The sequence below is a fragment of the Bactrocera oleae genome, chromosome 4, assembly GCF_042242935.1.
Source record: "Bactrocera oleae isolate idBacOlea1 chromosome 4, idBacOlea1, whole genome shotgun sequence".
Taxonomy (NCBI): Eukaryota; Metazoa; Arthropoda; class Insecta; order Diptera; family Tephritidae; genus Bactrocera; species Bactrocera oleae.
Window position 1 is genome coordinate 62,563,081 of NC_091538.1, and position 15,211 is coordinate 62,578,291.

General features: G+C 31.6%; 1 protein-coding gene across 7 annotated transcripts in view; it reads right to left on the reverse strand.

Annotated features, from left to right (window-relative positions):
• exp (expansion) overlaps positions 1-15,211 on the reverse strand; it is a 119,806-nt gene that overhangs the window by 15,278 nt on the left and 89,317 nt on the right. For all 7 annotated transcript variants that reach the window (XM_070108002.1, XM_070107996.1, XM_070108001.1 and 4 more), the window contains one exon: positions 213-285. In XM_070108002.1, coding sequence (XP_069964103.1) covers positions 213-285 — 73 coding nt within the window. The remainder of the gene's footprint in view (positions 1-212; positions 286-15,211) is intronic.

The window sequence follows — 15,211 nt, forward strand, 5'->3', positions numbered from 1 at the left end:
TGTGTAAATTGGTTAGATAAATTAACTAAAAATCTACTCTCCTTAAAATCATAGCTATATGATCAAAAATTTCTTTAATAAAATTTTGATCATACATTCAATATAATGAAATCGGAGTCATTGTTTCGAAAATGTAATTCGAGGTATGGAATTTTGAAGCAAAGGAAAAATAAAAAATAATAATTATTATAATCATTCAAAGTGTTACTCACCTGCCCGATGTGCCGTTTATATTCGTCGGTCTTCTGATCGCGCATTGGATTATCAAAACCACATAAGCCGATGCTGCAAATATAAGAAAAGAATATGTACAAATTAGTAATGATCAACAAATAATGATTACGTGCAAGTATATATGTATGTATAAAAACATTTTAATTTAATTTTATATGTACTGAGCCTTGCGCTGTACAAGTATATTTACAATACAAAAATTTTATTATCATATTTTTTTTCATCATTTTAATTTTCAAAAAATTATTTTCTTAAAAATAAAAGATATTTATAGTTTATTTATTATAATTTTTTAGCCACACAACTTGTGAAAACAAAAAAAAAGTGTTGGTTAAAGTTAGCTCACAAAAAAAATTAATAAAATAAAAGTTTAAAAATTATTACTCTTAAAGTAAAATATTTGTTGCAGCAATAGCTTTTAATTAAATTAATTTCTCAAAGCTTATTACCATGCAATTCACACGATTTACATTTTTTTTTAATATTATTTTATTCTAATTAATTCTTTTTGTTGATAATTGTAATTTTTAAAAACAATTTTCGTAAAATTTTATATAATTAAAATTTATTATAAATTTTTCAAGTCACACTACTTTCAAAAAATAATATTTCTTTTAAATAAAAAAAATTTCCAACACTCTTGCATATAAATATGCAAAAAATTACTCATACGCCCTGTCGCCCAATTTATATTTGACACCGAAACTTATGACTTATGCGCCCGCAACGTTGGCTGTCAAATATGTCTGCGCGCAATTATCAAGTATTTATAGCTTATAAGCATATGTACATTCACCATGACTCATGGTATACGCAGAAGGAAAACCTTTTTGAGACACCCCCAAAAACCTGCCAACATTTCTACATCTTGAATTGGCTGCCAAAAGGAGCAGTGTACTAAATTTTTGCCAACCTGCTAACGCTAGAGCAATACTGTAAAGTGTTATAGTTTTAATATACACCTCCACAAGTATAATAACAACAACAAACAAGATAATTAATATAAAACATATATGCAATAAATTAGAGAAACACGCCCACTGTGCCACAAGTGAAGGCGAACGTGCTGCGTTTTTGACTTTTTATTGTTGGTTTTTGGTATATTTTGGGCTGATTTGCACGTGCAAACCTTTGACCATGCAGGAAATGGTAAGATAATAAAACACACGCCACATATTGGTGCAATTATTCATATGTGCATTTGCTGTAAATTCCAAAAAAAAATTTGAAAATTTTAGTGTCACGTCAGTTAGCCGTTTTAACGCCGACGCCACATTAATCATTAGAGCCGCGTTTGCGCACCCCCAGCTATCGGCAGCGGTGACGGTGGCGGTGGCACTCAATCAACGCTTATATGCAAATTTCGTGCAGCTTATCAGCGTCAAAAAGCTTGATTTTTATTTTTTTTGTTACTTTTTAATTATTTTTCATTTGTACAGCAACCATTTTGTCGCGTTTAGTGTTGTCGAAACAAAACACAAAAAAAAAGAAAACCGAATAACTAAGCATAGCAATCCAATTTGTTGCTTTGAACAAACGCCGCAATGTGTTGCAACACATGCAACGGCAACGCGCGACATGCCATGTGGTAAATGCACAAGTGTTGTCGCTCTATCAAAATATATATACAAATAACATAATATATATGTATGTATGTGTGCATGCACATGTTGTTTTACTTCGTGGCAGCTGCATTGCGGTGCTCGCCTCGTTCGCCGCTGTCAATTTTGAAAGTCTCCTTAATGGACTATTTTATTATTTGATTGTAAACAGCAATTTTGTATGCCATTTTTTGTTTTAATATAATTTATGTTTATTAATATTGCATGTGTGGTACAAAGTGCCCCGCTTACAGACCGTAATGCAATATGAGTCATTGAGAATTTTTAGCACGAAAAAAAAAATGGAGTTCGTTTTTTTGAGATTTTTGTTGTTATTTTATATCATACAATAAATCTTTTTAAATCGTAATTATCTTTAATTACTGAAAAATTTTTGTAGATATATAAATAAATATTAAAAATAGTTTCACTTATGAAAAAAAAAATATTTAATCAAAACCAGGAAAATCGTTAGCTTCCACGAAGTTGAGAGAGTATAAAAGAACAAAAGCTTCTAAGAAAGCTTTCAAGACACATTAAGCAAAGTAACTGTTAGTATGACTTTGAAGTAGAGGAAAATTCGTATAGCCGCTCACTTCACTCAGCTACAATAGTTTATTATTAAATTAACATTTTTTTAAATTTGCTTGAAGGATTACTCGGAGATAAATGATCGGCTCATTATCACCAAAATTTTGGGTAAAATTCAACCTTTTAAACGCTATGCAATTTAATTATTTTCGACACTAGGTCATTGTATGTTCCAGAAGAGAATTTCTTTTATCATGCAAAACTTATTTCTTTCTTCAAGTATTTGACAGAGATTTTTTAAAATATTTATAAAATTAATTTATTTTAACTCCTAAAAAATCGCCTGTTTTAGGCTATCACCTAGTGTATTTAAATACTGAAGTTCCTAACGATGAAGACGCAAATTAGACTTTCTCAGTGAAATTAATAAAAATATACTCCACGATTTTTTAATAAAATCTCAACAAATATATATAAAAGATAACAGATATTTTTAAGCTAGCACCTCCTTGCGAATATACTTGCAGTTTTCATGATAATTAAAAAAAATCAAACCAAAAAGTTGTCCTATTCCTTTAAAATTCACTGACTTCAGCGTACAAATTTTAATTTGTTATATAATGTTGATCATTTATTTATTTTATTTCCGACATATTTTTGTAAATGTAGCTTTTTAGGAAGCTTTTTTGAGCTTTCGTACCAATATATCATATAGTATTAAAGTAAAGAGCACAATCCTTACTTCAATAATATTTTATTAAAATATTACTTTTAGACAAAAAAATGTAAAAATATGTTCTTCTAGTTTTTTTTTTAGATCATATTACTCGTAACTCTACTACTTTCAAACTAAAATGTTGGCAACAGATTTCGAAGAAATTATTGTAATTGAATATTTTTAGCGGTAATGATTTTGATTTATATAAACTATATATAATTAGATACATGTATATCGGACATTTTTATTGGAACCCCATTTTGCCTTAAGGCTGAATTCTACGCAACCATTTATGTAATTAAAATATTAGTAGCGCATACTTTAAGGCGCATATAAATTATTATCGAATATGTTTTTTCCTATAAATTCTTAAATTATGCTTTTTTCAAATTTTTTTGTAATCTGTGATGGATTGTTATTGTATATTTTTAAGTGTGCCACTTTTTTGTGCCTTTTAAAAATCAGCTTTTAAGTTACAAAACAGCACATACTTAAACATTTCTCAAAAATATAGCTATGATCTGAGTTTTGTAATTTTTTGATGTTTGACGATATTAAAAAAATACTTCAAACAAAAAATAAAACGGTATACAAAAACAAAAACACAAATTTCAATTGTAACTTCTTGATCTCGTCTGCTTCATCGCATGCATACAAAGGGATAAATATGAGTATACTTCTTTATACTCCTCGTATACACATATGCCACATTTTATTATACAACTTTATTCGAATGATTACCAACATATTTTAAGATTTCGTAATCTCTTCGTAAAATGAGACCTGCTACCCAACAGTGCAAATATTTTATGCGAAGATATGCTTGTTAATTAACGCCTTAATCGTTGTACCGGTACAAGTTAATTAAAATTCCAAATAAAGATTTTTAATCTTGAACGCCCATAAACGAAAATGACACAAAATTTTTAAAAAATATTAACAAAAAAAAACAAAATATTTCATGCTTTGCACGCAAGTATTCAGAACTTTTATAACGCCATTTTATTAGCGTATTAATTAAAAGACACACCGTTAAAGGTAACTGCAACAATTTGTAAGCAAATAAAATGTGTTCTTTAAGTTTTTGTTAACCATTAATTCTTAAGTATCTGCTCTTCACAGCATTGCTGGATTGAGTTTAATGCTCAAACTGACCATACTTGAGGCGAATGATTTCGTATAACTGATAATTCTGCGTTTAACGATTAAAGCATTTGGAAGATAATGAGATAATGACGTGAACGTAGTGGAGGAAGAAACTGCTGAAGATGTTTTAAAAGACTTCAAAAAAAAAAAATTAAAAATTTTAATTATGAGATTTTGTTTTTCAAGCAGTGATAATTTTGCCTTTTGATATACAATAGTATACCACCCACAAATCGAATATCTGGTTTGCTAAATGTTCAGCGAAGATCAAAACAGATATTAGCTGCTATTTAAACTGATCAATCCAAATCAAGTTCTTGTATCGAATACTTTTGGTTTTTATTTGGCAAGATATCTTAACAAATTATTATCCAAGACAACGCTACAATCTCTGAACATATTATTAAGATCGGATTACTGTAAAATTCAGCTGCTAGTCAAACTGGCCGATCAAAGTCAAGGTAAAGATCTTGTTATCCCCTTTTATATAATGCTATAAAAAATGCGCATGTCAAGGGTATTATAGCTACGGTGGGATGCCGATGTTAAATTTTTTGAACTACTTGAAAAATGTATTTTATTTCTATATGAAAGCGATAGGTACCAAATGAAAGACATTTAAAAAATATAATAAAAAGGAGTAGCCTTAGAAAATATCAATCCTAATTTTTATTGTAGCGGGATTGGCTTTAAAAAATTCATGATTTCAGTAACGGGTAGAACTAGTCGATTTCGCAACCCATTACTTCGTATTAGCTTAGTTAATCTTCCTACAAACAATTTTCACAAAGTATAAAAGATAACTCAAAGTTCGGCTCTAATCTTCCAGTACAGACTTACCATATACATATATAGAAGCAAAAGCTGTTAATTTTCTTGTAATCTATTTGAAGGTTTGTATCTTTGCTATGCTTCACTTACCGCTCCGAACAGAACCTTGAACGTAAACTGCAGAAACCAAAAGAATCAAAAAGCATTTTAACAAATCTAAAAGCATTTACCATTAAACAACAAAAAGAGGTACACTTAAAAACTACCTACAACAAAAATGTAAAATCGAAAATATAAGTACAACTACATAATAGTTGAATTAGCAACATCTTTGACACAGTTTCGAGCGCACCTCTTCTTCTCTTAACGTTTTCTGTTGCTGTTGCTGTTGTTGTGCTGTTGATGTTGCCACTTGCCACTCGACACTTGCCACCCGGATCAACAATGGTAATTGCCAGCCAAATAGCAGGGCAGCTACAACAACATCGCCACAGTCGCAGATGCAGCAACAACAATGACAGCACGACTAGAACAAGAGCCATGTAATCATAGCAACAACAACGATAAGAATAATAACAGTTCATTATAGCGATGACGCGCACTGTGGCCGCGCTAGAATTGTATTTAGCCAATAAATCAAGCGGCTTTCAGACGTCAGCCGCACACAAAAAGGAAAATAAATGCAAATACAGCCAACAATAACAATTGTTATAAACAGTTAAAAGCGCTGCTCAAGAATTGAAGAAGACAAAAACTGTAAAACTGAAAGACGAAGCAGAAATCGGCAGCAAGAGCATTAGAAAGATGCAAACAGCAATGCCAAAGTGGTTAACTATAATCGCAGCAACAACAACAATAAATACATACAAACATGCAGTAGCTGCTTTTATGAATCCGAAGTGGCATTGCTAGTGGCAATAAGAAGAACGCCGGTGGCAGCAAAGGCACATTCAAATTAAGAAAATAAACAGAAACAAGCAACAAAGTCGTAAACGTTTAATTAACAAAATTAGCATAACGCGCAGAAGGACAATTCCATTAAAGAAGTAAAAAAAATTTAAACAGAAAGCCAATTTGTATGAATTCTCTGCGATTGAAGTGATGGAATATAAAACATATATAAACAGTGTACTCTAAGGTAAAGTGAATTCTAAAGATCGATATAAGGTAATAAAACTTACTTTAATAATAGCTATAATACCCTACACAGTTGCATTTCATATAGGATTAAAGGGTATAAAAAGATCTTTATCTTGATTTTCCTCGAACTATTTGTATGACAGCTATATGATATAGTGATCCGAACTAAACAATTTATTCAAAAATTATAGCTTTACCTTGGGCAATAATCCCTATCAAAGTTCGTGAAAATACAATATCTCATCAAAAAAATATTTTCCATACAAGGACTTGAATTTGATCGTTTAATTTGTATGACAGTTATATATTATATATATGCTATATAGATTTGAATAATATGTTGGGTGATTATGGCGCTTCTAGGAGCATACTCTATGCCAAATTTCGTGAATGTATACTTTTAAACAAAAAATTTTCCATATAAGGACGTTATTTTTATCGATTAATTTGGATTGCCGCAATATCCTATAGTGGCCCATTTTGGCGGTTCCAAAAATTAGAAGCTTATAGATGAGAAAAGGCTTCAGAAATATATTTTTATACAAGCAGTTGTTGTTGTTTTTGCACAATCACATACCCATATACATCATATATAATAGAAGTCTAGATATCTTTTACCAAAAAAGATGAGTTTCTCTACTATAAATTCTAACCCCATTGACATCGAAACACCTTCAATTCTTTAGCCACTAAGACATTGAGAGAGAGACATAGAGAAAGAAAGAGAGAGTGTATGAGAGATCTTTGTGCAGCGTGCTTGTGAGAGAATTTCGTAAAATATTGATTAATTTAACTCAATGTCAGGTCGCAGCCTACGTGAATCATATTTTTTGAAAATTACAAAGAGCTTTCACGAGATCTAAACCCTTGATCTTCTTGTTAAAGAAAGAGCAAAGTAAAAAAAACCTTACACATCGTTTCGTATTTAATTCCCTGTTGTTCGGGATCTTCTCACCGTTCAACCATTGTAGCCAAGTGTATTTTGTACAATAATTTCATGTTTACTCGTAGTAATCAGAGCTAGAAAAATTAACTAACTCGATTATAAGGATATGTTTGAGGCACTTTTCTTGAAGCAAACTGCGGATTTAAAAAAAAATACACATTTTGGCTAAAATAACATGTTTGTAAGCCCTTTCGGCCTTCAAAGCAACTCTTCCTTTCAAAATTACAATAAATTGACAACAACAACAGCGAAAATTGAATTGACGCACTTGAGTTGAAGTAACAAAATTGTCGAGGTAATTGCACGAAACCTGCCAAATGCAATGCAAATCTAATGGCAAAGAAGAAGAAGAAGCCCAAGAAGAGGCAGAACAAGCAAACGAAGAGTACACTGAAGAACTAAGAAAAAAGTCAAAACAAAATGTAAATGAGAACATTAGCGAAGCGTAAACATGACCCAAAACTAAAACACCACAAGCAACTGGCGATGGTGTTGATGTTGGTGCTGGTGTTGCGGCGCTGTCGGCTAGCGGTGGATTGCTGGTGGTTAGTGACTTTAGGCCACAGGCATCAAGCGTTTTTGCTGTTGACTGATGCTTGACGTCTTGCACCAGCCGCTTACAAAAACAAAATGCAATAACAGCTTATAGTTACAACAACAGTCGAAGCACACACTAGCTTAATAGCTGGCTGTAAATTTATGTTTACATGTGTGTTAGTATTGTATATATGTTTATGTTAGTATGTATGTGAACTACAGTCAAGCCGAGTGACTGGCTTCGCTCTAGCAAGCGACCAGTCAGCAGCAAAGCGATATTACTAAGTGAACTATCTTTGCCGTTCGGACCGGACCGGACAGACCGGTGAATTGCAGTTGTGCTGTAAAGCATCATGGATTCGTTGCAAGGTCGTCCGGTGTCGAATGGGCGCGAGTGAGCACGCGTGCAAGTTACATGTGCACTTATGTATATAGTAGGTAGTACCAACAACCTACATGTGAGCTCCGCTATAATCATACAAAAAAATGAGTGTATGTGTGAGCTTTTGCTGGTGGGTACATTTACACAGCTTGGGTTGGCAAGCATGCGCAGTTAGTGGAACGGGCAATGGCTGGCGCTGTGAAGCACCGATAAAGCTGTTGCTTGACCAGCTTGCAACCCGAGCGCTGCCGTGGTAATAAAATGCCAATCGCTGGAGTGTGTAGCGGGAGATATCTATGCAACTACATATATATAGAAAGACATATAAACATATATATATAATTTACTTAATATGGTAGTATTCACATATTTACATCGCTTATAGTTTTACTGTGCCTGATTTTTTTTTTTAATAATACTAAAAAAATAAATAAAATAGCGAAAACTTGTTTTGGCGCGCCTAAATGAGTTATTTGCAGTATTTTTGCTTTAAATTGCAATTCTTGAAAATTTTAATTTTTTTTGCGTTTTTGTATTAAATGACAATATTATTTTTATAAAGAATATTTTTTTTCTCTAAATGAAAAATAATAACTTTTGCAACCTCTTCGCAAAAAGTCTATATTTTTTTCGATTTTCAAACAATGTTAAATATTTTTGGTTGTTTTTCATGTACTTATGAATTAGTTGCCACATATTTTTAAAATTTTTTTAATGATATGTAATTGTAAAAGGAAATGCCATGTTTGACCACAAGAAAAGATCAAGTAACTTTATCGCCAACTAATTGGATGATCATACATGTGTGTGTGTACATATGCTTAACAATAAAGCTAATACATATTATATAATTACCAAAGTTTTTTAACACACATACATATGTACGTTACGGATTATTAATTATGCCTTTAAATTTCCCGAAATATCTGACAGAACCTAAAAAGACCTTGGAGTCAGAAGAAATTTTAATTAATTAGGAGTGGTATTGCCCTAGTCAAATAAGATTTCTTACATATTGACCGATAGATGCGGTATAAAGTCCACCGGATGTTCGAAAATATATGGTATATATATATATGGGGCCTACAGGAACCATTGATCCGATTTTACCCATTTTTGGCATAAGCGCGTGCTGTTATCACAATAATATTCTTCCCGAATTTCTATACTAGACCTCAGAGATTGACCGATACGTGCAGACAAAAAATTAGTCATATACACTGGGGTCCACATATTTGGTGTCTGGGTCCTTGAATTGTTAAAGTTCGATTTCGACAATTTTTGGAGGTAAAATGAATCATCTTGAGGACTATCACTCTGAGGATGTCCTGGTTTGAATCATGCAGGTTTTGAGATTCTCAAATGTGAAAGTCTTGATAGTATCATTCTCACCGATTTAGCTAGATTTATTATATTTTTAAAGTATCTCAGTATGATATCAAATAATAATGAAAAACTGTATGCAAAAAAAGCCTTGAAGGGTGCGCTATTTATTTTTAAAATATCATGACTATCGAGTCTTATGTTCGTCTTTAGTGCAAAAGTCTTTGCATAAATATAACTGGTCTAGAATACGTTCATCAAAAATTTAATATATTAAATCCCGAATATAAATTTTCGGAATCAAATCATTATAGAAAAAGGAACAAAATTAAAAAAATAGTTATAGGTCTCTCTAGAGGGAGTTTTCTCCACGTCTTTTATGAACTGACTCAATACAAATTGGTTAATATTTTGGGTATAAAGCGTATCACTGCTAGATTCGTGTCAAAAAACTGAATTTTTCGCAAAAATTACAACGAGTAGAGGTCACAAAAGAGATGCTTGACAACGTATAGAGCAAAGATATTCTTGAGAACTCTACATTCATTAAACGCATCATTGCTGATGACGATTTTCAACTAAATTGTTGGACAGTTTCGACGTCATATTCATAAATCCATAGCTTGAAGCGCTGAGTCGGAACCGAAAAAAATTCGCTGAAGGCACTAACGACCATTCCAGCCGAGGCGAATAAGTATAAGAAAAATTTAATTAAACGTTTGACAGTTCGACAAAGTTTATATATTATTATATAACAAAAAGATATAATCATACTAAACTGCTTAAACTCTAATAAGCGCGCTTCTTAAATATTTTTTGCCGTTGGCAAATTAGAAATACGAGTATATTCAATTATTATATATTTCGAAACTCTATATTTTTACACATACATTTTGTTTTTAAATCATATAAGTACATTTAAAAAAATATTATTTATTGTCTTCAGTCGCCGTTCTCACTTCCTATTTTCCCATGAACGAGCACATCAGCATTATTGCATAGCTGATCGATTGCCTCATTTCAAGGCGACTACGCAGCTGGTTTCGAATATTTGCGGCTTTGATGTGCCGCGGCGGCGCGGTGGGAAGACAGTCAGTCAGCTGTTGTGGCAAGTTGTCGAATTTGATTTATTTCATTGCGAATGAACGAATGTAGAACATGCAATGCCTTAATGCCGTAATGCCGCGAGTGATGGCACACCGGAAGTGCGACGCGCTGAAGCAGCAAAGAGCTGAAGTGATGTGCGCGAATGAGCGAACGTGCAAGCGAGCGACGTGTGCGAAAGATAGTTTATATGAAAAGCTCTGGGCAAAATGGGAGTGTGGTGTTGATGATGATGATCATCATGTGATGACTTTGTAATGATACATTAATTGTTAAAAAAAAAAATAATAGACTGTAAAAATGAACTTGAAGTGTTAAAGGCGTGTAAAGGGATGGGTGAATATTGCGGTACTTAATTGCTTTATTTGGCATTCGATTTAACGGTGAGAGGAATGGAATAAAAGTAATTGCCCAGTTAAGTGGCTTGAAAGGTTTTACATACACATATTTTTATAAATCTTTACAATGCAAAATGTGCCTCTATGATCGAAGGCATTATCTAATTATTTACTTGGCATGTAATTATAGTCCATGAATACTCAAATGATATTTATCGCATGAGAAATAGGTTTAAAATTCTGCTGTTGTGTAATTGTTATTTCCGATGACCGCATAATCGATGTAAGGCCTTCAATCGCATATGCCATACAATTTTAAGTTTTCGTAAAAATATTTCGGGTTATGCCTTTTTGTAATTTGCATGCCATTGAGTTTCAGATTATTTTTTTTAAAGTTTTGCAAATGTAATGACTTTTTTTTAAGATCATCCCTATTTGGGATGGTTAAACATTAACAAGAATATAGGAATAAGAAGTCACGAAAAGCTCTAATATTCAGATTTCTGATTTTAAGGTTTTAATATATTAAATTTTTTTTAACAATATTATTATGCTAAACATTTTACTATATATTAATTTTAACAATTCTTTTTTAATTTGACAAGTTTCACGTAATTTTTTTAATTTCGGCACACAACAGTTTTGGAATCCCGAAAATTTCGGGACGGAAATTATTATGCAGCAATATTAGTTACATTTGCACCAATTTTACTTTAAGACTTGCCATTTTTTTTAGTAACTAAATTTTTTTTTATTCCCGCAAGTTTTATTTTGAAAATGAATTACATTAATATATACATACATATGTATGTATGGTTTATTTTATGCTATTTGTAGTAAATGTGTTGTATGATTCTGCGATTTAATTAAAAATTATAGTTTTTGTGTTTCTTGCAATTTTGCCGTAATCCTGAATTTGAAAACTATATTTTTGGGATACCAGTTATTTTCAAATACTTTCAATTTGCATTTACTAAAAATTATTTTATTATGAATTGCTTGAATTTGTTTTAATAATTAAAAAAATTTTATTACGGGATTTACTATAATTTTTTATTTTTTTTTTTGTAATTTCTGAAATATGTGCTTTATTTTTGATATTCCAAAAATCATCAGGACAACAATTATTCAAAATGTCGTGAATAACAGGGATTTTTCTAAATAAGATGTTTAATAGTAATGTATCTTAAAGATACAATTTTGGAATTATTAAAATTTTTTAATAAATACTAAATTTTTTCATATTCAGGATTTTGATATTACATTTTCGGGATCCCGAAACTCTTCAGTATTATTATTATTTTTAAATTATTTCAAAACTTGCTATATTTTTTGCAGTTCTAAATTTTTTCAACATTCGAGACTTTTAAATAACATTCTCGGGATCCTGAAAATTATATATTTTTTCTATTGAAATAGCAAATAGTCTACACAGAAATTCGGGCAATAATATCATTATGGTTACCACGTTGAATAAAAAATAGCTTACCGTTGCGTGCTGCTCGGCAATAAATTCTGTAAACCTAACCCTAAAAGTGGCTAACCTATCCTTAAAATTTGCATAAATGCATTATATAAGGTATATAGTACAAGATTATTTTGATATTATCTATATATTTGCATTTATAAAAATAAAACTTCACCTAACAAGCTTGCGGCACAAAAGGCGCCTGCTTTGAATGCCCGCTCACTCCGCTTCCCCCAATTGCATTTTATCGTATTATGCATTTTGTGACAATTTTAGTTACATTACAGTTATCTGCGGCAGCCGGATAAGGTATTGTCGCCGCCACAGTTAAAATGCACATATTTGAAACTACAATTTGACCGCGAGCGACAGCAGTTAGCGGCTGTCTTAACTGAACTGTGTTGCAGGCAAAGCTACGAAAACTAAACTAAAGTAAATGCATTGATATTTATGTTTTCTTATAGCTATAGTATAATAGTTTACATATATATATCTGTAGATGTGTGCCTGTGTAAATATATAATTAATTGCCATTTGAGGAGCGCGCTTTGATTTATGCCTTAGCAGTTAGCAGCCGCGCAACGCCTACGGCAGAGCTAGTGAGATCCGGACTAGCTGCTTGGAAGTGGTATGGTTGAGGGACTATTTTTGTGTGCCAATATTTACAGGAAACTTTGCAAATTGCGTAAATATTGATTTTTTGCAAAGTAAATAAGGTAGCACTGCTGCAGCTGTCACCCCCTCTATTTTTGGCGTGTGCAAGCGTATATTGATTTTTGCTCGTTGTGTTGTACTCGTATGTGTTTGCCTCATGTTGCTTTTAATTTTGTTTTTTTTTTTTAATTTTTTTTTGTTGTTGCGAAAAATATCAGTTTGCTGCACCAAACAATAATTTAGACAGGCGCCAGTGGCATTTAAAGCGGTTTGATTGATTGGCAGAATTTTAATATTGCAATAACAAAAAAAATGAAAATTTTACAAACAAAATACTTATAAGCAAATATATTTGAAAGTATACAGGGACATGTAGTAAACAACATTTACATGCGCACGAATCTGAATTTTTCACAATTTTGCAAACATAACAGAAGACTTAAGCAACGAACTCGGTGCCATAGCTATTAATTGTTTGGCAGACTCTGTGTGCCATGTGCAATTGCAAAACACACTAAGACAAATCGCCCGGCTGAAAAAGCAGCAGTTAACAAGCAGAACAACAACAACAAATAAAACCAAAAATAATATTATAGAAAATATTGAAATAAAAAAAAAAATACAAAAATAAACAATAATAGAAACTATAAAAATATAATATTTCCAGGCAATCTATCAATTATCAGCGTCGATTTGTTGCCGCTGCTTGCTGCTACAGCTAAAGAGTAGCGTGTGGCAGCGGTCAGCACAGGGCAATGGTGAATGAAAATTGGACAAGACATGACATGTGTGTGCTGTTTGTAGACGACAGTGTTAAATTTTATTTGTTGTTATTGCCATTAGCGTTATTTATTGTTGTTTTTGTTTATAGTTTTTGCAATTACATATTGTTTTGCGTTTTATCTCTAAGCTACTATCGTGTGTGTCTACGACTTTTGTTGTTATTGTTGTCTTGTTGTTGTTTATTTGACACTCTTGTTTGCTGTTGTTATTGCAGTTGACAACTGTCGTTGTTGTGTGGTCTGCGCATGAATTAAAAGCAACACCTTTGCCTCTTTTCGTTCCCGTTGCTGTTCGTTTCGTTTCATTTGATTTGTGTGCCCGAAGGCGTTTAATGTGCTCGCTTACACAAAATGGCAGCAGCGTGCACGAAACATGCAAATTTGCGGTTTTATAATAAAGTTTATTAAGCACGCGATGGCAGGATGTGTTACAGTAATGGCGAATACAAAGTGGGTGTGGGCAATCGCTGTTAATATTGTGCAATATTTCATTCGAATTTAAAAACGAGTGTTGTTGGAATATTTTACTGCAATACCAGTATGTTGTTTTAGAAAATAATAATGAAAAGATGTTTTTAATTGAAAACCTAGCAGTTCACAGTCTTTATATCAGTATATGAAAAAATATTTTATTCTTAAAAATTAATAATATTCTTAATGAAAAAAAATCACTATGCTTAAGATAAAATATTTATAAAATTATTAACAATTTTTATTTAGTCAACGGAAAATATATTTTTAAATTAAATTAAAATTTTTTTTGTAAAACTCCACTTTAACACAATGATGCAATGTTTTTAAGATATACAAACTTGCTTTTACCAAAATTCGTGCAATAAAAAAATTCAAAACACATGTAAGTGAATAAAAATAAGATACAATTTTTAATTACTACTTTTAAACTGATGGAATCGAAAATTTTCCAAAATTTGTTTAAATTTTCGGCAATAAAAGAAAAAACAAATTATGAACAACATTTTTTTTTAAATATTTTAGGATGAATTCTACCATTTAAAATTTGAAAAAACGTATAATAAAATTCTAAATTCATATATTCCAATTATATAATATTATTTTAGTAGAAAAATTTTTACTTTTTTTTATCAAATTTTTTATTGTATTTTTAATATTTATTTTTTATATAATAAATTATAATATATAACGTACGGTTTACCAAAAGATGGCAAACTCGATTATTATTCCATTTTTCCAATATTCAGAACATATGCTGGAAAGCTAGGATATGCACCAAACCCCTAAAATATGTCGAACTTTGAGACTTAAAACGTATTTTTGCGGGGAGTTCTTCTTCATAACTTTGATATGAAAAAAAACCTCAGCCGAAAGACATGGAATTTGGGGGAAATTTATGGTGAAATGCTCTAGCAGAGCGAACGTGGTGGTTTTGGCTTGGAAGACGTAGAACATCCTAGGCGGCCAGAGAAGTTTGCAAAAGGTATAGAAATGTTGCCAAACACAAGCAGAATCTTTGGGAGTCCCTCACGTAGCCATTTAAAAACGTTTAAGAGCAGACGG